Source organism: Myodes glareolus, chromosome 12 (genome assembly GCF_982192425.1).
Source record: "Myodes glareolus chromosome 12, mMyoGla1.1, whole genome shotgun sequence".
Classification (NCBI taxonomy): Eukaryota; Metazoa; Chordata; class Mammalia; order Rodentia; family Cricetidae; genus Myodes; species Myodes glareolus.
Window position 1 is genome coordinate 2733750 of NC_142037.1, and position 23182 is coordinate 2756931.

Below are 23182 nucleotides of genomic sequence, written 5' to 3' on the forward strand. Positions count from 1 at the left end.
CATCTCCCTGGTCCTAGAACCCATGTTTTAAAGTAGGTCATGGGCCAAATTATGTCTGCTCAGTTCAGTTCTACCCCTGGAAGTGCAGACTAGTGGGGAAAGGAGGGGGCAGGAGGCTGTAAGCTCATTAACATTCTTAGCTTAGCGTCCTTTGCAATTTCGGTCCTCCCAAAGTGTGGTGCTTTCAAACCATGACCTGAACCGCGCCGTTTTTCGGCACCGTCACCGTATTATCCTATCCGCTCCTAACTCTGCCGCTCTGGGCTTCCCAGAGGCTGCCTTCCCACTGGGTACCAACGACAAGGCTCTACCGTCCCAGGTCAAAGGGAAAGGGGGTGGAGCTTCAAGGTCGCACACAGAAGTTGAAGTAGGAAAGTAGAGTCCTAAAGTCTATACAATTCAGATTGACTTCTTTGTCTGTTACTTGGATTTGACTTTATTAGCCTACACTATCTGACTGACAAGGTTGGCTTCGGTTTGCACTTGGTAGGATAGTTTGCCACTTTACGTTCATTGCGTTCATAGCAAAAGGAGGGAAAGATGAGAGAATGAGGACCACAGGAGGAAGGGGAGCAGGCAGAGCCTCCACCCTGGCCGGGTGGGTGTTATGAAAATCCCAGCAGTGCCAGGTGGATCGGTGCCTGTGTTCCCTACAGGACAACAGCTGCTGCTTCCTCCAGCCTGCAGTGGGAGGGAGCACGGGGTGGGGAGAGGGAGGCTGAACTTGGAGGAGTGCCCACCCTCCGAGCCAAGCCTTTCTTCCGGAGTTCCACACAGCCTCTCGACACCACTGGAAAGCCCGTGGGAGAGTGTTTCCCTCCAGCCAGGAGCAGATCCAAGTTCTGTCAGCCTGATGTAGATCCTGGGTAAATAAGGGCAATAGGCTCGTTTTTATATTTGGAGAAAGTGAGACGCACAGCAAAGCTGGGGTCAGTTGTGGACTCTCTTCGGGTCTCTGGATTCCCATGACCTTTCCTGGAACAGCTGTGGGTTTGCAGGAGGCAGCCCTGACCGAAGGTTGGAATCCTTGGCTCCCAGACCTTTAGAGAAGCTGGGACTTAGGAGAGACGATCGGGTCTTAGGGTGAGGTTATCAGCTTGGTCGGTGCCCTAAGCCCTTTCCAGCGCCACAAGCCTTAGTTATATCCAGAATTAGTTCCTTGGCCGTACTCAAGTCTACCACTGTCTGGCAGGCCTGCCTCTCTAACTTTGTCTCTGACTTTTCTCCCACTTAGTGTCCTAGCCACGGGTAGACATGATTTTCGTAATATTTTTTTCATGCTTCTTAACTTCTAACAGCCCAGTGAGGCTGGTCCCAGGTTCTTAGGATAACCACCTCCCTCCTCAGGAAAACTTTTCATATCCTCCCAATTCAGAGATAATTTTGGTTTTGGTTTTGATTTTTTTTAATATTTATTTATTTATATTTTACATACATTGGTGTTTTTGCTGTGAGTGTTGGGTCTCCTGGAGCTAGAATTACAAACAGTTGTGAGCTGCCATGTGGTTGCTGGGAACTGAACCCGGGTCCTCTGGAAGAGCAGACAGTGCTCTTAACCACTGGGCCATCTCCCCAGCCCCCGATTTTTTTTTTTTTTTTTGAGATGGAATTTAGTGTAACCTCGACTGGCTTGGAACTTGCTGTGTAGCTGATGATGGCCCTTGAACTCCTGATCTTCCTGCTTCAGCCTCCTAGTACTGGGGTTTCAAATGTGTTCCACTGCAACCAATGCTCAGGATCAAGCCTAAGACTGGAACACTCTGCCTACTGAGCTAATCTCCAGCTGCCAGTGATGAGGTCTTTCTCAGTCTGCATTCTATAATATCTACTGTCTTCAAGAATATGGTTTTGAGGGGCTGGAGAGATGGCTTAGCGGTTAAGAGCACTTGCTTCTCTTCCAGAGGACCTGAGTTCAGTTCCTAGTATCTACATCAGGGGACTTACAACTGCTTGTAACTCCAGCTCCAGGGGATTCTATGTCTCTGGCCTCCATGGAGACCTATGCACGCATGTGCACATACCTCTATACACACACACCTACACGTCATTTAAAAAATAACAAAAAGTTAACCTTAAAAAAAGAAAAGAAATTATGCCTGGAGTAGTGGCACATGCCTTTAATTCCGGCACTTGGAGGGAGAGGTAGGTGGATTTCTGAGTTCCAGGCCAATTTGATTTACATGAGTTCCAGGACAGCCAGAGCTACATATATAATAGAGGGACAATAACTCAAAGAACCTATATAAAACCATCATCATCATCATCATCATAATAATAATAATAATAATAATAATAAATCAAATTTCTGTCTGAATTTTGGTTATTTTTTCATACATATTTGTTATCTCTCTGACTATCAATCATCAGAAGCCTGGATTCATCCACTAACGTCCTCCCTGCAAGGCTCAGGACCATCGAGGAGGAGAGTAGATATACTATAGGAGATACTATCACAGCAGTTGGGAGGGAACGCCGTCTTCTGCACAGGACGGAGCTGCTGCTCTCGGTCACTCACAACAGTACCATCCTGCAACCTCAAGGACAGCCACGTGCCTCTGTGGGCTTGACCCTTACTTGTCTGAATTGTGTATAATTCTCAGGGGAGGTCTTCTAAGCTGAGAATTCTGTAGTGAGACCCCAGGACTGTCCTCATATGAACTCGTTGTGGAAGATCAGCAACATTCTGAGTAGAGGAGACAGCATGGGTACAGGTGTTGGACGCAGTACTAGACGGGAAGCTGGCAGGGATGTAAATAACAGACACGCACAAGTGCAAGATCCTGACAGTCTTGTGTCCTATGAGAAACTGACTGGATTCTATAGTGTAAGAAACAGGAAACTGATGTGAAGGGTTAAACAAAACAGGACATTTTAAGGTTTTATTTTTAATGTATACAAGTATTTTGCTTGGATGAATATATGTATATGACCTGTATCCCTGACGATGAGGCCAGAGCTGTTGCATCAGACCCCGAGGCCAGAACAGGAGTTGTGGTGGCTGTGAGCCACTGTGGGAGTGCTGAGAACTGACTTGGGTCCTCTTGCCCATTGAGCCGTCTCTCCAGCCCCATGAGAAGTAATTTCTTTTTTAGATGTCAAATGAAAGACAGTTGAGACTCAGTGGAATTGGAGCATGGCGTCCATGTGAAAGAAGAGACTGCGCTGGGAAAGGAGGCTCAGGAGGGACAGATTTGGGGGAGAGTTTTAAGTAAAGATCCTGAGGGCTACATGACTTGTGGATTCGTGTGCATTACTGAGTAGTCACAAGCCAGGCACTAGGCAAAAGCTCATGACTGACGTCGTAATGAGTTCTAACACACCATGAGGTAAAAGGTCCTATCCTTAGAAGCTTGGTAAACTCAGGCGATGGCATATGCCATATAAACTATGGAGCCAGACTTGAGTCTTGATTTTACCATCATGCCTTGCGGTTGATGGCGAGGGAGACAGGGAAGCCTATCCCTGAAGACTGAGGAAGTATATAAGATCAACTTGACAAACTCTGGAGTCACCTGGGAGATGGGATTCTGTGCACTTCTTTGGGGCACGATCTTGATTGCATTAATTGAGGTGGGAAAACCCAGTCTCTGTGGGCAGTACTGTTTCTTGGCTGGGGTCCTGGGCTGTATGAATGGAGAAGGGTGTTATCAGCAGCCAGTGTTCATTTATAGCTGCTTCCTGACTGGATTCTATGTGACCAGCTGCCTTGACTTCCCCACCCTGAAGGACTCTCCTTGATAAGTGAACCGGAATAAACCCTGCTCCCTGAAGCGGCTCTTGTCAAAGTTTCTTACCATAGCAACAGGGAAATAAAGGCAGAGACACAAGAGAGCTAAGTTTGAGGAGAACAGATTTAATTTTGGACTCTAGTTTGTGCAGCCGGGAAGAGCAAGTCCAGAGGATGCTGAAAATGAAGGACCACAGAGAGACACAAGGATGTTGCTCTCTGGGACCAACTTCTCCTTCCCCTGAGCTCCACAAGGAACCCCAGAGTACTGGGTCCTTCTGACTCCCTTCATGCTACTGCTGAAGGTGAAGAGGTTCTCCTGAGAGTAAGCCCAGGGCGCTGGGTGGGGGTGATACATGCCTGTGTTTCCAGCACTCAAGGGGCTGAGACAGAGGATAACCAATCTAAGACCAGCTTAGGCTACATAGTGAGACTCCCATCACCAAATAAAGCCCCAAAATGTGCAGATGTGCAGAAGACGTGCAGGGAGAAGAGGCTGTAATGTCTGTGGGAGACAGGGGCTAGAGCTAGCAGGTCCTTGGAGCTAGCTTCTTGACTCTGAAGAAGATTCAGACATCTGATAAGAAGCTGAGAGACTTGTTAGCCCTTTCCTCAGCAGGACAGGTCACCGTGAAGCAGCACACATAGGCTCCTAGCAGGGCTCTGCACGGACGGGCCTCGGGCCACAGGTGCAGGTGTTGGCACCGGCAGGTGATGCCGAGGACTGTGTTCTTGCGAAGGCTCTTTGTTCTCAGTCATTTTGGTGGGAGGTGCCCATGCCCATGGCCCCTGGGGGTTGTAAGTGGGATGAGTCGTTGGAGACGCCTTGATCAAAGGTAAACACTTTGTTCTTCAGCAACAAGATGGTTCTTTCCTTCCTACTTTGCTGAAAGCAGGACCAGTGGGCCAGAGCAAGCATCAAAGAAGGCCCAGGGACTTGGGAGTTTCTGGTCAGGCGGTTGGAACTAAGTGTTCTGAAGACACCAAAGATGAGATCAGACAGCAATGTATCTTTCCTCCTACTCATCTTAGCCCTTAGCACATGGCTTCTCAAACCCAGGGGACAGGCCCTCCTTCCAGACTCTATCCAGAAACCTTTTCAGCCTTATCCCACCTCCAGGCTGGAAGAGGCCTCAGGCAGGATGCACTCCTGCCTCCCACTCCTCTGACTTCAGTTTCTGCCAGCAGCGCTATGAGAGACAGGCACGGTTGCCTGCCCTTCACTCCTGTATTTACCGTAAGGAGTGCCAGGAAACGGGGAGCATTCAGACACATTTCTCACTCGAGGACAAGCAGGACCTCTGATTTTGCACCGCAGCCCAAGGACTGGGTCAGACAGACTCAGTGGTGCACCACAGGGGAGAACGGCTTGCTGGAGACGGCCCGGCAAGGGGGTCCTTGAGCAAGTGCCTGTCTTACAGGATCTGTAAGTTACTGAGCAGTCCTTCGAGGACAAGGGAGGCCCAAAGGGGAAACTGGAGAATACTGGAGGCTCTGGGAAGGGTGGACAGTCTCTTTGGGCCTAATGTGCCACTCATTACCGTAACTCTGCCAGCAGAAGGTATGGCGCGAGACGGGATCTGGCTCCTTTGCCTCCAGCTAGTCCTACGGCCAACTCTGGTGCCAGGCATCAAGATGGAGATCGCCATCAAGAACTTCCGCACCTTACACGTTGACTACCCCAGGATTAACTACCCGAAGGGTTTCCACGGGTACTGTAACGGGCTCATGGCCTATTTGAGGGGCAGAATGCAGGACTGGTATTGCCCTAAGATCCACTACGTGGTCCATGCCCCCTGGGAAGGCATCCAAAAGTTCTGCAGAAACAGCGAGAACTTCTGCGAGAACTACAATGAGTACTGCACGCTCACTCAGAACTCCTTCCCCATCACCGTCTGCACCCGGGGCTCTAAAAAGCCGCCAACCAGCTGTAGCTACAACAGCACCCTGACCAACCAGAGGCTGTACTTGCTGTGCTCCAGCAAGCAAAACGCTGTACCGATAGGCATCATTGGCCTCTACTAGGCTTGCCAAACAGTCCCACCTCCAACAGGCCTCTGCATGCCACCCCAAAGCCTGTTCCCGACTCCAGAGGCGGAGCCCCGCCCTCCTCCAGGCTCTTTGCACCTTCTCATCACCCCCACTATGAGCCTCCCTCGCCCAGCGACAGTAAAACCCACCCAAGAAGCCGCCGGCGTCCAGCTGGCAGAGTTTGTCCGTCTACTGGGCCAGATCCCAACTTCTGGATGGAGGCCCAGGCCCCAACTCATACCATAGCAACAAGCACCCAGTCCCAGTATTTCTCTCTATCCCTGTTTCTAGTGTCAGTCTCCCCAACTTCCCTTATAATTCCTGCCACTCCTGGGCAGAAGGAGCCTCCCGACAACCCTTAGGCTCACTTTATCTTCCAGTCCTCTCTCTCTGTGATCTTCCCATCCACTTTGTACAGCCTACCCTTCCCCACCCCCTCCCACCGTGGAGCCTAGTGTTGTCTCCTCTGCTCTTCCGACACTTGAGCACTGGTAGCCATGTTGTCTACCTTGTCCCAGCCTCTGTCTCCCATCTTCTCTCACCTTGGTCCACCAGTCTTCTCAAGTCATCTTTTCCATTCTTCCCAAAGCCTCTCCGTCCCCTTTCCCTGCCCTCTGCCCAACGTTTCCCAGACTCCGGGGTCTGTGCCACTCAGGTGTCAGATGAAGAGGCAGACCCAGTTTCCAGCCGTGGAAAAACCACTGGGGGAAATTGGGCACAAGGTTCATGAGCTCATTTCTGCGTTGCCTTCTTGTGAAGCTGTAATAATTTCCAAATAAAAAGTTAAAAAACACATTCAACTCCATTGTGATTTAATTCCCTCCCTGCCTTTGGTGTCACCACCTCTGGTCACCCTTCAGAACTGTTCTGTTGGCACAACATGGAGGTGAGGGCAAGTGAAGCCCTTCACTCTGTGAGTTCAAGGTTAGTCTTATCTACAGTTCCAGGCATCCAAGCCGGCTAAGGTCTCATAGTGAGACCCTGTCTCAAAAACCAGACCAACCAAACAAACAAAGAGAAAGATTCTCTCTTGCCCCAACCGGAAAAGAGATTTGTGAGTTGTAACAGTGCTAGGCTTCCCTTTCTGGTTTTTATCTATCTCCCAACAAAACCTGAATTCTAACAGATGAGCAAGTTGGGAGGTGCATTAAAGGCTCCTGGTGACTATCTGGGACATGGTATGTCAAACCACGACTCCCTTTGGGGAGGTGGAAGGAATGGGGGCCACTGATGTGTGAACACAGTAAGCGAATATTTTTTTTCCTGCATCTGATGGAACTCATCTCCAAACGTATCCCACAGTCCTGTTCTCAGGAGCGGTTGCCAAGGAGACTACTATATTATGGTTGGTATGCATGAGGTTTAGTGGGGAAGAGGGTCCATGGCCGAAAACCTTGGCTCCTTGGGCCTTATCTTTCCCATTTCTCTGTCTATGGACCAATCTGATCCTTGTACTCATGAGACAGAACTCACTAGCTGCTGCACACACAAAGTTTATTATTTCCTAGATTTCCTGGTGTTAGAAACACGGGGTCAGGAAACCAGCGGGCGAAGATGGCTCCTCTCTACTTGTTCTTTTGGTCATAGGTGCCAGCCCCCTTGTAGCCGCTCACATAGCCCGAGTTGTCTTTGGTCTCTTCCCGTCCCTCGATGCCCTTACCCTTACCACTCTCGTCAAAGCGCTCCTTGTGGGTTCCGGTGTACTTACTGGTGTCTGTCAGTCGGTCTACTCCACCCACCGTTGTTGCTTTCTGCAACAAGGGAAGGAGGGGGCGTCTGAGCCTTCTTCCTCTCCCTGTGTAGCGCAGCCCTTCCCCACACGGTCTTAGAGCCTTCAAGCACATGCTGGAGTGTGTGTCCTGCCTCTGGCACGGTGCTGCTTTCTGAGGCCCAGACACAGCTGTGGGCAGGAGCTCTGACAGAGCCATCTGCTCCTGAAACAGGAGGGTTCTCCGCCGGAAAGGACAGCGGATTTCTCTGATCCAGAGGAGTTATTCTGATCAGGCTAGAGGGCTTTAGTCCCAAGCCCTGTCCCCAGTGTGCAGAGCTAAAAGCACTATTTGTACAGAGGAAACAATTTAGGAAGAAGAGGGGTGAGAGGTGGGAGGTCTGAGGTTAAAATATGTAGGAGCAGGACTGGGGCAGCAGGCACCAAGTTCCCCCAATGCGAATGTGCCTCCAAAGTCACAGGATGCTGAGGTGTCTAGACCAGACATGAGACTGAGAGCATCTGAACACCACTAGTGAAGCAGCTATGCCGTGGCTAAGGGTGCAGCTGGAAGGGCCAGGGAGCCGGAGCTAGTCCGTCTTCCCACGCCACAGTTCCCCACTACCAGAATGACGACAACTGTCTACAGCCTCCCAGCAGAGGCTTTGCACTGTGCATCCTGAGCGACACTGCTGATGGGATTCGGGGCCTTGAATGGGAGCAGGGACCAGAGCAATGGAGTCTAGGGAACTGGGGCTCTGGGCTGGCGAGGAAGAATGCTACCATTAAGGGAGGTGTGGCAGCACACACCTGGAATCCTCACACTAGGAGGCTGAAGTATGAAGACCCTCAGTTCAAAACTAGCCTGGGTCACACGGCCATTTCCAGGCTAGTCTAAGCTAACAGTATGGCCCTGCTATAGAAAGACAGACAGACGGGGTGGGAGGGGGGAAGGAGGGAGGGAGGGAGGAAGACAAGACATAATGGAGACCATACTCACAGTGACACCAGAGGTGGTGGGGTCCTTGCCTTCCATGAGTTTGTAAACACCTTCCAAAGCCTCATCTACACTCTTCCCCTTGAACCGCTTTTGGCCCAGCTCCTTCATCGCCTCTTGGAACTGTTGGAAGTTGATGGTTCTGGCATTCTTGGCCCTGGCCAGTCAGATAGAAACCCAGTAACTGTGGAGTGAAGTCATTGCCTCCCAATGTCTACCTTTTGCTTAGGCATGGCCTCTTTATCCTGACAATGAATCTTGAGGACAGGGACCAGGACAGTGCCTGGTACCTGCCAGACACTCCTTATAAATCTCCCATCATCAGAACTGTGCTGTCTGGCTGGGCAGTGGTGGCGCAAGCCTTTAATCCCAGCACTCAGGAGGCAGAGGCAGGCAGATCTCTAAGTTCAAGGCTAGTCTGGTCTACAGAGTCAGTTCCAAGACAGCCAGGGCTACACAGAGAAACCCTGTCTCGAATAACAACAACAAAACCAAAACAGGACAACAAGAACCGTGCCGTGACCAACTATGTTTTCACTTCATCCCCACCTTTAGTCCCTTACTTCACTTTGCTGAACACGATGTCCACATCTGTGGAGGTCACCGCCTTGCCGTCCATGATGCCACAGTCTTTACAGAGTTTGGAGAAGTTCTTGTTGTTAATCTCAGTGCCGCTGCTGGATGAGTCTCCAAAGACAGCAAACCGCTGGAATGTTCTTTCTGCTTCTGAGGCCATGGCTGACTGCAGGTGGTGGTGGAGGCAGACAGTAGGGGAAGGGCCTGGGAGTGGGGGACGAGCACGGTGAACTCCAGCTACACCAGGAGCAATCATCTGCGTGCATTGGCAGCCCTCCCTCCCTCCCACTCCCGCATACCTGGGGGCCCGGATGGTGTCTGTGAGTGTGTGCAGCTATTGCGGGAGCCAGACGACCGGGAGAAGGCGTGGTAACAGGGAGACAGAAACGGGCAAGAACAGCAGAAAAGGACACTGTGATGTCACAGTGTTACATGACATCACGTCTGGTTCTGGCTTGGTTCCTCTGCTTTCTTCTCTTCTGGCATCAGAAGCAGAATCAGTTTCCTGCCTGAGAACAGTTGTCCAGCCACAGCATCGGAATGAACGAGAACCTCAGGCTGTGTAAGGACTGTGGAGTCCCGGATGGCAGGACATGGCCTTAAACTGAGCGAGCTGCCAGTCTGACCACACGCCCCCAATCACATCAGCCCAGTTTACTAATCTTAGGGTTCAGGCCTCACTAGGCCCTCACGTGGTAGAGCCCCCTTGGCCTGTAAAGGTACTGATCTAATTCCTGAAACCTTGCCACCAGCTCCACAAGTCCCACTTCTCAATACCATCACGTTGGGAGGCAAGATTTTAGCATGTACGTTACGGAGCGCCCCAAACACTGAAGCATCTGGGACTGAGGCGAACAGGCTGGCTGGAGTTAACACTGCCCTCCTGGCTGATCTCCCAAGTGAACTGACCAGCATGCAGAATCCCTCTGAGTGCAGAAAAACAACCCCAGCAGGGATTTTAAAGCACTTCTACTGTTGACAAGCAGAGGACCTGAAGTAGAAATCTGTACAAAAGCAGTGAGGAATGTGGTCGAGCTCTCCAGACCCCTAGATGAGCTTCTGGGCAATTCCAAATGTGCCTTAATGGTTTCTTTCTGGACAAACGTTCTATAAGAGATGAGATTCAGGGATCCCACTATAGAGATTGGTCACTTTCTTGTCTTAGATAATCAGGCCCTATCTTCCTAAAAATCCCTATTATTTCCTATAATTCCTATAAACAGTTTGTAATCTTATAAATTCATTGCTATTGGGGAGCGGGGTGGGTGGTGGTGACACACGTCTTTAATCCCAGACTTAGGAAGTAGAGGTAGACTAATCTCTGAGTTCAAAGCCAGTCTGGCCTATAAATAAACAAGCAAACAAATAAATAAATAATAAATTCATTTCTTTCCTTTGCTAGTCTTGCATCCTTATTCAAGTCTTTTTCAAATTCATTTTATGTGTATGGTTGTACTGCCAACATGTATGTCTCTGTACCATGTGTGGGTCATGCCCATGGAAGCCAGAAGAGGGTATCAGGAAGGCATCAGATCCCCTGTAACTAAGGTTACAGACAGTCAAGAGCTGCCATGTAGGTGCTGGGGATCAACCCCCCAGGACTCCTAGGTCCTTTGGAAGAGCAGTTAGGCCTTTTGACCACTAAGCTATCTCTCCAGATCCAAGTCTTTTTTACTTCACATCCTGAGAATTATGTGGGCCTCTTCTCTGAGACTTTTGAATGACCCCTTTTCCAAATTCAATGCTTTGCTCTTTTCTACTTCCCAAACTAGCTCTAGTACCCTTTTCCCATTAGTATAATGTTTTCCAAACAGGATATTCTATCCGCTATTCCTGTTCAAGAGCAGATTATGAGCCGTCTGTAATCATAGAACTCTGGAGGCTAAGTCAGGAGGATGAGTTCAAGGCCAGTCTTAGACACGTGGCTAGTGTGAGAATACCTGATACCCTGTCTCACAGAATGACTATGCTATGACTCAAGACTCAGGACTGGAGAGATGGCTCAGTGGTTAAGAACATACAATGCTCTTGCAGAGGACCTGAGTTTAATTCCTAGCACCCATACCAGGCAGCTAAGGATGCCTGTGATTCCAGCTCCAGTGGGACCTGATGCCAACATGGCCATTGCGTCCCCACATATACACTCACACTCAGACACAGAAATGAAAATAAAACATCTTTTCGAAAACGCATAATCTATGGTTCTTACTGCCAAATCTTTTTGCTTAGCATTCAAGGACACAACTTGGCCCCAGCCTAACTCACCAAGTGTCTTCTGCCTGTCACTAGCACTGCTTTTAGTCGGGGGCCCTTGTGGCATAATAGTTGGACACTCAAGAGGCTACCTGTTGGAAAGAGATAGCCCCTGGAGGGGAATGAGTCTGGTTCAAGTCCTAAGTGTGTTCCAGTTGGTGGCCATGGGCAGGTCATTAACATTTCTGGGCTTCAGTTTCCACATCTGTATGGTTAAGGACAGTAATGGAGCGCTGGGATCACACGTACTGCCTGCTCTGAAATTCTTCAGGGTCGCTCTTGCATTTCTGCCTATACTTTCTCTTCTGCTCTCTGCCTGAATAAAACGTCCTTTTCTCCCACTCAAATATCCCACTTCTCATGTGGATGGTCCCACCCTAGCAACAAAACCCCATTCTTCTGAGTTATAGAAACATGGCTTTTAGCCCGTGGGCTCCAGCCTCCTGGGATACAGAAGTACGGCTAGAGGCCCTGAAAGATTAAGAGTGAACACTAAATAATATGCTTTGCAAATGCATATATGACTGCAAAAAATTATTTTAAGTATTTCTTAATTTCTAATTTGCTCTTTCGTCATCACAGCTAAAATCATCCTGCGGAAATGGAGACACAGTAGGGGCTGCTGTGAGACTTGTTCTCTATACACTGATCTTATGGACTAGTTCCCCTAGCTTTTTCTGTATGTATGTGTTTCTTCAATCACTGGATCACAAGCTGACCGAAACACACCACTTTTCTGAATGTCATCTCTCTAGTGGTTTGCCTGCTACAAGTGCTGGAAGCTGTCAGGTAGCTGAAGGAATAGTTTGAAGCTGCTTTTGGCCCAGAGAAAGGAGGTTAGATACTATCCATGTGGGACCCTTGTACTCAGGTCTGTCTTACCTGCCCTGACAATAAAGAACTCGGGGGACAGAACAGAACCAGCCTTCTTTGTGTTATCAGGAGCTTCCTAGAGTCTAGGTCTAGCAAACAGCGAATCTCAGTGGAAATTTCCCACCTTCCGCCCTCCCCAAGCCCCTGTGTCTGCCCCTTATCAGGTTCCCCCTGAGTCATTCTGACCCAGAGACGAATTTAGATGCTGGAACCTTCCAGTCTATCCCTCCCCCTCTCCAGTACAGCTACTTTAGACACGTGAAAGAAGTCCTCAGGCTGAAGGGCTGAGTCCAGGTTCGTCACACAGGCTGTCGAGTCCTTTCTTATCTTACCCATCTGTAGCTGCGATCTTAATTAACACATTCTCTTCTCCAGGAGAACGTGAAACCTGCATGCAGGGGCTAGGCAGAAGGCTAGAGTACTGGGTTTCTGTGCCAGTTTCTAGGGCAATTCTTATGAAGGGGGCAGGAGAAAAGAGCAGATGAAAACTCGAGGTGCCATTCGGGGAATATAGGAAACTCTTTAGGTCTAGGGTGTTTTTTTTTTTTGAAGGCTCCGTTTGAGCCTATCCAGGTCTCCTCCTCCCTCTTGGCCTCTCCTTTCCAACAGACCTGCCAAGTGGGGATGAAAGAGGCATTGATGCTTCTTGGGGAGGGGGGTTGTGGGTGGTGAGGGTAATTCCCAGGCAGGGGGAGGGCAATTTGGGGGTCTTGGGGAGAGCAGTCTGCGCTGCTGTTGCCATTGGCAGCTCCAGTTCCATTGAACATTGTTTTCAACTGGCCTGGCGCCCAGCCCCCGAAATGGCAAGTCTGGAACTGGGCTGAAGGGGGATGGGGTAGGGTTGATCCTGGGAGCAGGGGTGCGAGAATGAGGACATGTGGGGAAACTCAATCTAGCTGACCAGCACAACTTTCAATCCCCACAGCCACATCAACCATTCCACTCTAGCAAGCCTTCCTTTGAAGAGCACAAGGAGGGTGTGTTTCAGATGTGAATCTTATGAAAGCCTTGGATAGGATGATAACCCCACCTAGGCATGAGGGTCGGCCCAGGAGCCAGTAGCTCAGGAGACATCTGCAACGGGGCACTGCCACTCAGCCTTTCTGAGCAGATCTCGCCCTCTTTTTCGGGGTTGGACTGGGAGGGGTTAGCGCCTCAGCCACAGGGTCTCTTGGGTCTCAGCCCAGGACACCGAGTCCTCCCCAAACCCTTACTCCACCCATGCAGGGTTGGCTCCGCCTCCGCGCCTGTTTACACAGGAGTCAGAGCCCTTGGGGGTCCCCAGCCCCTCCCCTACGCCCACTTCACCCCCCGCGTTGGGGCCTTGACCCGGGAGTCGCCGTTGGCCACCATATTTCCCCTCCTTCGTTCACCCTCTATTTATAGCGGCCCCCAGCATTTCCACCCCCCTTGCTTGTTGTCCAATTTCTCACACAGCGGCCAGAGAGCAGGCGACGGGACTCGGCTGAGGAGGTACCAGCACCCCATGCGCTCGGAATTCATGCGCCCTCGACGCCCTGTCCCCAGACACACTGGCACCACTGTCGCTACCTGCCCGGGGACCGGGTCTGAGCGGTGGCCCTCGCCCACCTCCCCCTTCCTTGACCTAGCTCTCTGCTTCCGGGCGGGCGGAGCTGAATTCGTGGGACTTGGGCACTTTGGGTTGGCCTCACCCTCTATTGTCGCCGCCACTCAATCTGGGGGTCTGGGAGAGAGCCAAAAGTAAGCCTGGCAGAGCCAGGTCACAGTAGGGGGCGCCGCTGAGGTGGGCGTGGGGTCATTTGGAGGCTTAAGGGGTCCCTGCGCACACCCACTTCACGCGGCTCGAGGTTGTGGGGAGCACCGGGAGGAGACCCTACGAGCATCCCCCACAGTGTGCTCCCTAGCTTTTCCCTCTCGCCCCTCCCTGAGCGGCCGGGGAGAGGTACCGGGGCGTGTTTATGGGGGTCGGGGCGGATCTGTAGGGAGATGGCCCAGGGGCGGACCCGGGGCGGGTCTGTGAGGAGCCGAAGCTAGGGCGGACCTAAGTCAAAGGCAAGTGAAGGTGGCAGCGACCGCGGCGGCTGGTGCAGGTAGGGGGAGGGGCAAGCGAGCCGCCGCTGGGCTGGGAAGGCGCCGGCCGGGAGGGTGGGCATTGTGGTCCTGGTGCCCGGGGCTGCGCTCCGGGGAAGGGACCGGCCTAGAGAGACTCTCCGCTGCTGCGCACAAAGGCGGAGGCTTTACAAAGTGCAGGACGTGTTTGGGGCGCTCTTGAGATGGTATCCAGGTCCCTGGGTGCTACGTGTCGACCGTGCGAGAGTGTTGGTCCGGACGAGAACCAGTCGCCAGGAACTCATAGGGCCAGGTTTCGGGTTCTGGGAGCGGCCAACCACAGGTCCTACCCATCCTTTCTCGGCTGGCACATGCAGTCGGGGAAGTCGAGAGGTTACGGAACCGCCCTATTCCCCCCTTGGCCTTCTCCACTAGACCTCCAGTTAGATTGGGTGGAGGAGAGAGATGAAGGCATGACTTGTTTGTTTTTAAATGGTGGAGGAAAACGTCATTCCGAACTACTTACATATCATCTGAGAGCTGTCCAAACTGAGTAGTAAGCGACCGGACAAGGTCACATGGTAGTGGCTGTAGGGTAGGACCCAAAGGTTCTGACACAGTCATGCTCTGTCGCCATGTCATCGCTCCCTTCTCTCCGTACCCTGCTTGTGTTGCCCCGCAGGCCCCTCCAGCTGGTATTGATTGGCACATAGAGAGGACGTGTTCTCTGGACTCAGTGGAGATTAGAAAGGGTTAGTGACCCTGGGATTCTGGGTCTTGGCTGTGGCGGTATGTCCCTAAAAGACCGAAGTCTGTCTCCCATGTCATTCACCTTCGTGTGTTTTCTCAGACCCCAGAGTCAGACTAAGAACCCTGACCTCTAGCCTCACCGCACCCAACCAATAGGAACTCAGTAAATGGACCCCACCCATCCCAAGCTCCAGGCTTCTTTCTTTGCAAGTCTATATAGGTGCTCTCCAGACCTTCCAGGGTTGATGTTCGCTCATTTACTTGTACTTGGAAGGGAAGAGTTTTGAGCCGCCAGGGAAAGTGGCATTGGTTGGATTGGATATCTGTGTCCTTAGTTGACCACATCCAGTCGGCCATTGCCTTAGTCATTTTTAGCCCCTCAAGATGCTGGCATTGGAGCTATAGTTGAAGGTCATAGTCAATTGTGAACTTTCACTATCCTATCCCTTGGTACACTTAGAGTGTGTCCAGTCAGTGAGCTACAGCACAGAGTGTGGGTGGCCCCTAAATATAGCTTAAGAAACGGGAACCACATTGCTTCCCCACCCTGGTGTTTCCCTGCAGGATAGGAGAAGGTGTTGTGGAATATTCAAGAGGGAGGTGTGAGTGTTAGATGGGAAGGGGCAGCAATGGGACTGGCAGACCTGGGCTGGGAGGATAGAGGAGTGAGGTCGAGCAGCCTCCAGGTTTATCCTTTTCTTTCTTTCTTTTTCCTTTTTTCTTCCTGAGACAGGGTTTCCCTGCATAGCCCTGAAATTCACTCTGTAAACAAGGCTAGTCTTGAACACACAGAGATTCACCTACCTCTGCCTCCCGAGTGGTGGGATTAAAGACATGCACCATCACTGCCTGGCTGGTTTATTGTTTTCTTATCCCACCAGGCCACCATGGCAGAACTTCAGGAGGTGCAGATCACTGAGGAGAAGCCACTGTTGCCTGGACAAACGCCTGAAACTGCCAAGGTTAATGGTGACTTTTTGGCTTCCCTGTCACAGTCCCATACTCTGACAAATCCTCCTTGCCTCCCGGCTTCCCCGGCTCCATGACTCTCATTCTAATGCACATCCCCCCTTTACCCTTCTCTTCCCATCTCTTGTCCTAGACGCTGCAAAAGGGAACCCAGACCTTGTCTCGTCACTAACCTCAATCCTCTCCTGTCTTGTTCTTGTCAACCTTCCTGTGTTTGGTCTCTGTTGGTCCCTCTGTACCTACCTCTTTGTGTCTCTCTCCATTTGTCACTCTTTGTGGTTGTGTGTCTCTGTCTGTGTGTCTCTCCAGGAGGCCGAGTTAGCTGCCCGAATCCTCCTGGACCAGGGACAGGTAACTGTGGGACAGTGCCAGGGTGGGAGGATGTGCTCTTCTCTCTCTTTCCGATATTGCGAGGGTCCCAGTCTGGCTCTTTGCACTTTTTCCCCATTCCCCACCTACCTCTTCTCTTCCCTTCTCTCTCATCTCCAGGCTGTCATTATTTCCTGCCCTCCAACCCAATTCTGCTGTCAACCTTTTCCTACAAACCCATTGATCCTGTTTTTAACCAATCAATCATGCCTTCTTTTGGCCTTTCCCCCTTTTGAAAACCTTCAGTGTGTGTTCTCCCTGATGGTGACCTTTCTTCTTACAGACTCACTCTGTGGAGACGCCTTATGGCTCTGTCACCTTTACCGTGTATGGCACCCCCAAACCCAAACGCCCAGCAATCTTCACCTACCATGACGTAGGACTCAACTGTAAGACATTCGTTTCTTCTCCTTCTTGCTGGAAAGAGGCAGGGGAGGGAAAACCCCAGCGTGCCTGGGGGTGGTCCTCAGGATGATGCGCCAAAGAGGATTTCTCCTCCCGTGTAGCTGGCGTCAAAGCAAGAGGAGGGAATGTGGCATGAGGAGACATTTTCCTTCTGATTTTGTTGTCGCGGGGAATGTGGGTTCTTTCTAGATAAATCTTGCTTCCAGCCACTGTTTCAGTTCGGGGACATGCAAGAAATCATCCAGAACTTCGTGCGGGTTCATGTGGATGCCCCTGGAATGGAAGAAGGGGCTCCCGTGTTCCCTTTGGGGTAAGACTTCGTTCCTTACCCCTTTGCATGAGCAGGTGCATGGGGTGCTGGTGGACAGGAGGGCACTGCACTAGAGAGGACGGAAGTGAAGGAGACAGAGCGAGCTCTGGCAGAGAATAGGGAGGCATATGGGGCAGACTGGTAACGTCAGCATTTCTTTCCTTTCTAGGTACCAGTACCCGTCTCTGGACCAGCTTGCAGACATGATTCCTTGCATCCTGCAGTACTTAAAGTGAGAGCCCCCTTCGAGTCCTTCCAACCAGTGTTCTTTTCAGTGGAAGGAAGCCCTTAGAATGTGGCTACCATGGTTCCTGAGCTGACTTTGGTCTCAATATATTCTTCTTCTTCTGTGTTTTTCACCTTGGTTGTTAGGGGGGAAGGGCAGGGAGCTTGGAATATTGACTGGAACTGTCAGAGCAGTCTCACTCCGGAGTGAAAGGGTTTGTACTGTGCCCTGTCTAGGCTTGGAGGCAGCTTCTCTGATCTGGGAGTTAGGTAAGGAGAGGTTCAGATGAGCTCATCCCCGAGGAACTAGATAGACCCGTCTTGGTCCCCATTCCTGCTATCCTTAGTCACATTTGGTACACTGAGAGTCAGATGTTAGTGGGATTGGAAGAACAGCCTCATAAGGGCCCTCCAGCCTGCAGAGGAAAATGCTGAAGAGGAAGGGTGTTCGCTCTCTCTCAGATTTATTTATTTTCATTTTATGTGTATAAGTGTTTGCCTACATGTATGTATGAGCACCCACATGACTGGTGCTCACAGGGACCAAAAAAGGGCGTTGAAATTCCTGGAACTTGAGTTATAGATTCTTGTGAGCCATTATGTAGGTGCTGAAATCCAGTTTGGGCCCTGCGCAAGAGTAGCAAGTGCTCTTGACTGCTGAGCCATCTTGCTGGCCCGATTCCTGGGCTCCTTCTTGGCTTAGCATTTCCTGGACACCCTGGCTCTCAGTAACTCTGGGTTACTTCCTTGCCCGTTTTCTTCATTCTTTCTGTTCACTGATATCACACCTGTTCAATATTTTGCTTTAAGGTTTTTAGTTCTTGTTCCTCTGTGAAACCAGGGCTCAGAACAAGTTTGAACTTGTTGAGAATGAACTGAGAATGAATGAGCTGTGTGTGTAGGAAGAGATGTGTGTTTCTTTTCAAGACACTAGTTCTCCGAGAGGAAGCTGCGTATAGACTTCAGGGAACTACACTAAGCACAGGAGTTCTTGGGGCCCAAAAGGAAAGGCCTTTGTTGTCCTTTTTTGTGGTTGTGACCTCGGGAGGAATGGTGAGGAGTTTGAAGAGACCGGGCTGTGGCAAGTTTGGGCTGCCAGAGCCTATGACACGTATGTTTCTCTTTCACAGTTTCTCTACGATAATTGGAGTTGGTGTTGGAGCTGGAGCCTACATCCTGTCACGATATGCTGTAAGACCGGGAGTGGAGGCACCCCACAGTAGACAGACTACTGTAGGAATGGAGCACATTCCTGGCTGCTCCTGATTTTTCTGTCTTCCCTCAGTTGACCCACCCGGACACAGTTGAAGGTCTCGTTCTCATCAACATTGATCCCAATGCCAAGGGCTGGATGGATTGGGCAGCCCACAAGGTTTGGAGAGGCTTGCGGTCTGGCATCTAGGGTGGGGACACTACCAGTGTAACCAAACAGGTTCAGACTTTCAGGGAGGATATGAGGGGCACAGAAATGAAGCTGAGTTGCTTTGCTGGTCTCTTTCCCCACAACATCTTGAACTTGTTTGCCTGCCCTTGCAGCTGACCGGCCTTACCTCTTCCATTGCGGAGATGATCCTTGGGCATCTTTTCAGCCAGGTAAATGGCCGTGGAAGGCAGGGACTTGAATGTTTTGGGGTGACTTCCTTAGCTGGGATAGGATCTGGGGTGTGGGATTAATTTAGTCATTGTCGACATCCTTTTCTAACCCTGTTTTATCTCTTCTGTGCTTCAGGAAGAGCTTTCCGGAAATTCTGAACTGATACAAAAGTATAGAAATATCATCACTCATGCACCTAACCTGGAGAACATCGAACTGTATTGGAACAGTTACAACAAGTGAGTGAGCTGTGTGCACACAGAGAGGAGATGGAAGTGGAGAGAGGGTTCCATGTGCAGCGTGCAGAGCAGGCAGGGTCCGTGTGCGTGTGCAGCGTGCAGGGCAGGCAGGGTCCGTGTGCGTGTGCAGCGTGTACAGCTTCAGGACAGGAGTAAGGGGAGCTCTCATTCTGTTCTCTACTATTCTATACTTTATTTTATGTGCATTAGCATGAGGGTGTCAGATTCCCTCGAACTGAGTTACAGACATGTGTGAGCTGCCATGTGCATGCTGGGAATAGAATCTGGGTCCCAGTGCTCTTAGCCACCGAGCCATCTCTCCAGCCATCTCTCATTCTTGTGCCCTTCCTCACCCTTAGGTGTCTCTGACCAGAGATCTAGGGCATAAATGATTATTGGTGGGGTGGGGTGCTTTTGGCATGTCCCTGCCATCTTCTGTGGGCTCCCCTCGTAGATGCTAAGCAAGTACTCTACTAGCAAGCTGCAGCCCCAGCCCCTGGTATTTACTTTTCATCAACTAACAGTTGACTATAAAAAAGCTTCCTGTGGAGGAGGTAGCTTATCTAGATAGACAACATTGCCTGTCAAAAACAACTTCTCTTTGAACCCTCTCCAGCCGCCGAGACCTGAACTTTGAGCGAGGTGGTGAGATGACCCTCAAGTAAGACTTTGGTAGACACCGCTTTGCCCTGTTCCAGAACTGTCCCTTGGTACCAGCACCCTTAACCTTTGTAGAGAACTTACCTGCCTCTAACTCCATTCTGTGTAGCAGGTTGCCTCCCTCTGGGCCTGCCCCTTTTGGTCCTCTTGCTGAGTCAGCAGGAGAAAGGTGGCTGGTTCTTCCTTAGAGTCAGATGCTTCTCTAACTGCTCTTGTGGGAAGTGGTGTGTGAGGAAGTACAGGGCTCATTGCCGTCCCCCTGACCCTGTGCCTCTAGGTGCCCTGTGATGCTGGTGGTTGGAGACCAAGCGCCCCATGAAGATGCTGTGGTCAGTAGCGACTCTCAGGGTAGTGAGGGAATGTTGGGGGTCAGAAGTGGATCTTGCCAAGGGACTCTGGGACTGGAGGAGCAACTTTAGGAATTTTTATTTTTGTTAAGACAGAATTGGAGCTGGGTGGTGGTGGTGTATGCCTTTAATCCCAGCACTTGGGAGGCAGAAGCAGGCGGGTCTCTGTGAGTTTGAGGCCAGCCTGGTCTACAAAGTGAGTTCCAGGACAGCCAGAGCTACACACTGAAACCCTGTCTTGAAAAATCAAAAGAAAAAAAAATATTGCATAGGGGGCTGACAAAGAAATGGAAAAGAACAGGGTCCCTTGGAGGAGAAGGGATGTGGGGAGGGCAGCTCATTCCTTCCGCCTCTTACTTCTTCCAGGTGGAATGTAACTCAAAACTGGACCCCACACAGACCTCCTTCCTCAAGGTCAGTGGTCCTCCTCCAAGCCTCGCTCGCTGCCTGGCCCCTGTCCGGGACCACACATACCCTAAATTCCAGCGTCTAAGCCTTGTGGGTTCATTATGGGTCAGCGGAGAGCAGAACAAGGGACTAGTCAAGGGACCTGGTAGGACAGGGCCCCTTTCCCTCTGCCTGGGTCATCTCATGCATCCCTGTGTCCTTTCCTGAGCAGATGGCCGACTCTGGAGGCCAGCCGCAACTGACGCAGGTGAGTGTCCTGCCAACCACGCATGGGGAAGTGGGATTTATCGGTGTCATTGATCTGTGCTCTTTGTCTCTGGGCTTTCGTGGTGTCTGTCTGTCTCTCTGACTGTCACCTTCCCTTGTAATATGCCCACAGCCTGGCAAGCTGACTGAGGCTTTCAAGTACTTCCTGCAAGGCATGGGCTACAGTGAGTACTGGGACAGAGGCTACTGTGAAGAAGGGAAAGGGAGGTCATGAGGGTGGGCCTGTTTGAAGATGACTCTCGAACTCCCCGTCTCTCATTCAAGCTCACTGACTCTCTCGCTAATGGCTGGCTCATCATTCTGTTTCCACAGTGGCCTCATCCTGCATGACTCGCCTATCTCGGTCTCGTACAGCTTCACTAACCAGTGCGGCCTCCATTGATGGCAGCCGGTCCCGTTCCCGTACCCTGTCGCAGAGTAGCGAGTCTGGGGCTCTGCCGTCTGCACCCCCAGGGCACACCATGGAAGTCTCCTGTTGAATGACCCTCATGGCCCTGGTGTGGAACCCAGCCCTCACCCCCCACAGCTCTAACCTGGGAGGCGTACTGGGGCGTTGGGCCAGAGTAAGCAGGAAGATGGGCAGATCGTGCAGGGAGATGACTTTGATCTTTAATTGCTACCCTAACCTTGACCTTTAACCTGTGATTTCCTCCAGCTCCTAGGAGAGACATCCTAATATCTCTTAGAGATCCAGGCCCCTAAATTATCCCCTCTCCCATGTTGGTGTTGAGAAGCCTCGTGTCTTCTCTCCCTGACCCAGGTGTTTGTAGGTGAGGAACCAGAAGCTGTTATAGCTGCCGTGGGGCCCCCATTACTCCCTCTCTGTATCCCGTGTTTGCAAGGGTAGAGAGTTGGTGTGTGTGTGTGTGTGTGTGTGTGTGTGTGTGTGTGTGTGTGTGAAGGGTGGGAGATGGGAGCTCCATTCCCCAAAGCTAGCAGTGGCTTTGCCTTGACTCTTCAGGCCTTTGAAGGCAATGGGCTTTTGGGGGAGGCTTGCTGGTGTGTCAGTGGTTCTTAAAATGTGACAGAAATATCCAGCACGTAAAAAGGAAGTTAGAATGGGAAATGGTGGGCGTGAAGAATAGTGGAGGAAGGATTGGAGCTGGGGCAGCAGAGTGGGGCCTGGCCAGTTGTCTGCACTAACTTCGGTAGCTATCAGTGCACACCTAGGGGAGAGAGCTCAGGTCAGACTGCTTGGGGCTTGGCATCAGGGTGGGAAGGGCTGCCGCGGCTCCGACTATACTGTTATGTGTAGAGCGTGACCTCCTGTCTCCCCCAACTTCTGTGGTGACAATAAACTATAGAGGAAAGTGAGCACCGTTATTAACCCTGGTCTGAATGTGCCTGCATCCCGCCCCTTCCCTGCCCCCTTCTTGCTCCCCTCCAAGTGCTATAATCTGGGAGGTGGCTTGTGCAGTCCAGACACTTCCCAGACTGTGAGCATGGGATCTGAGGAAAACGGTATTGCTATTTCTGTTAACAGTGTGTGTGCTTGGGAAAGAGAACTGGTAGATTTCAGAGGACTTGCTTATCATTTGTGGGTCCTTAAGGAAGGACTTATAAGGAAGGCTTATGGTCTTGAGGAAGACAAGGACTTCAGAGATGTCATCAATATCGTGTTCTTTAAGCAAGCTGACTGAAGGGCTGGTAAGATGGCTCAGTGGTTAGGAGCACTAGCTACTCTTCGGGGGGACTTGGGTTCAATTCCCAGCACCCATATGGCAGCTCACCACTAGCATGCTTACAGTCTCAGGGGATACAGCACCCTCTTTTAGCCTCCAAGGGCACTAGGCATCTGGGAGTCTCAAGAAGGTCACAGCAAAACGGAAGTCCCTTTGAAGATTTTATTCACTGGTGGAATCCAGGGGATCTGGGAGTTAAACTACCTGGCCAGGCTAGCCAATCAGTGGGCACCGGTGTCAATTGGGACCGACTGTTGGGAGAATTTTCTTTCTGAGGGTTTAGAACCAAGCAATGGAACTAGCCCCTTCTCAAGAGGGTCTAATGACAAACCGAAGTGCCCTCTGGGAAACCAATTAAACTTAAGAGATTGTGGGTGACCTTAAGGCAGGCACACTGGAAGGTCTGCATCTCATATAGGTGATGATTCTCCATTACTGGTCAGGTAGAACTCCCCCCTGATCTTCCCAGGCTCTATACTCTTGCTCCCAAGTCCACGGCCTCAGAAATGGGTGGGAGGAGTGGTTGGATTCTCAAGTGGGGGTCCAGTGACCCTGCGTCCTTCCTATGTGTCAACAAGCCTAGCTATGAAGATCTTTTGCAAACAGGCATGACAATGGTGGCTGTTTCATTTAGAGGGTTGTGCTAGACAATACCCAGTCTCAAAAAATTAGGCAGAGCGGGGCAATGGTGTCGCATGCCTTTAATCCCAGCACTCGAGAGGCAGAGGCAGGCGGATCTCTGGGAGTTTGAGGCCAGCCTG

General features: G+C 51.0%; 3 protein-coding genes across 16 annotated transcripts; 2 read left to right on the forward strand and 1 right to left on the reverse strand.

Moving 5' to 3' along the window:
• Positions 1–2278: 2278 nt before the first annotated feature.
• Positions 2279–6538, forward strand: Rnase13 (ribonuclease A family member 13 (inactive)). The gene has a single exon (XM_085698444.2). It carries the CDS (start codon positions 5291–5293, stop codon positions 5750–5752), a length of 462 nt encoding a protein of 153 aa, XP_085554570.1. The 5' UTR covers positions 2279–5290; the 3' UTR covers positions 5753–6538.
• A 697-nt stretch (positions 6539–7235) lies between these two features.
• On the reverse strand, positions 7236–14879 carry Tppp2 (tubulin polymerization promoting protein family member 2). Of its 3 annotated transcripts, none has more exons than XM_048435640.2 (5): positions 14723–14879; positions 9339–9515; positions 9027–9243; positions 8467–8620; positions 7236–7509 (listed from the first exon to the last, which is right to left on the reverse strand). In XM_048435640.2, the coding sequence occupies exons 3-5, from the start codon at positions 9197–9199 to the stop codon at positions 7324–7326; spliced, it is 513 nt and encodes a 170-aa protein (XP_048291597.1). In that variant the 5' UTR covers positions 9200–9243; positions 9339–9515; positions 14723–14879; the 3' UTR covers positions 7236–7323. The 3 variants fall into 3 exon arrangements, with proteins under 3 accessions (XP_048291597.1, XP_048291596.1, XP_085554569.1); XM_048435639.2 differs by having other exon boundaries at positions 9339–9518; XM_085698443.2 differs by lacking the exon at positions 14723–14879 and having other exon boundaries at positions 9339–12285.
• Ndrg2 (NDRG family member 2) lies at positions 13485–22053 on the forward strand. 12 transcript variants are annotated; one of them, XM_048435631.3, is made up of 17 exons: positions 13569–13638; positions 14879–14948; positions 15828–15908; positions 16225–16266; positions 16568–16673; positions 16879–16999; positions 17169–17231; positions 18355–18415; positions 18510–18596; positions 18761–18817; positions 18954–19057; positions 19674–19718; positions 19995–20046; positions 20431–20478; positions 20684–20719; positions 20852–20903; positions 21052–22053. In XM_048435631.3, the coding sequence occupies exons 3-17, from the start codon at positions 15834–15836 to the stop codon at positions 21216–21218; spliced, it is 1116 nt and encodes a 371-aa protein (XP_048291588.1). In that variant the 5' UTR covers positions 13569–13638; positions 14879–14948; positions 15828–15833; the 3' UTR covers positions 21219–22053. The 12 variants fall into 12 exon arrangements, with proteins under 12 accessions (XP_048291587.1, XP_048291592.1, XP_048291588.1 ...); XM_048435628.2 differs by lacking the exon at positions 13569–13638 and adding an exon at positions 14168–14237; XM_048435630.3 differs by lacking the exon at positions 14879–14948 and having other exon boundaries at positions 13485–13638.
• Positions 22054–23182: the final 1129 nt, after the last annotated feature.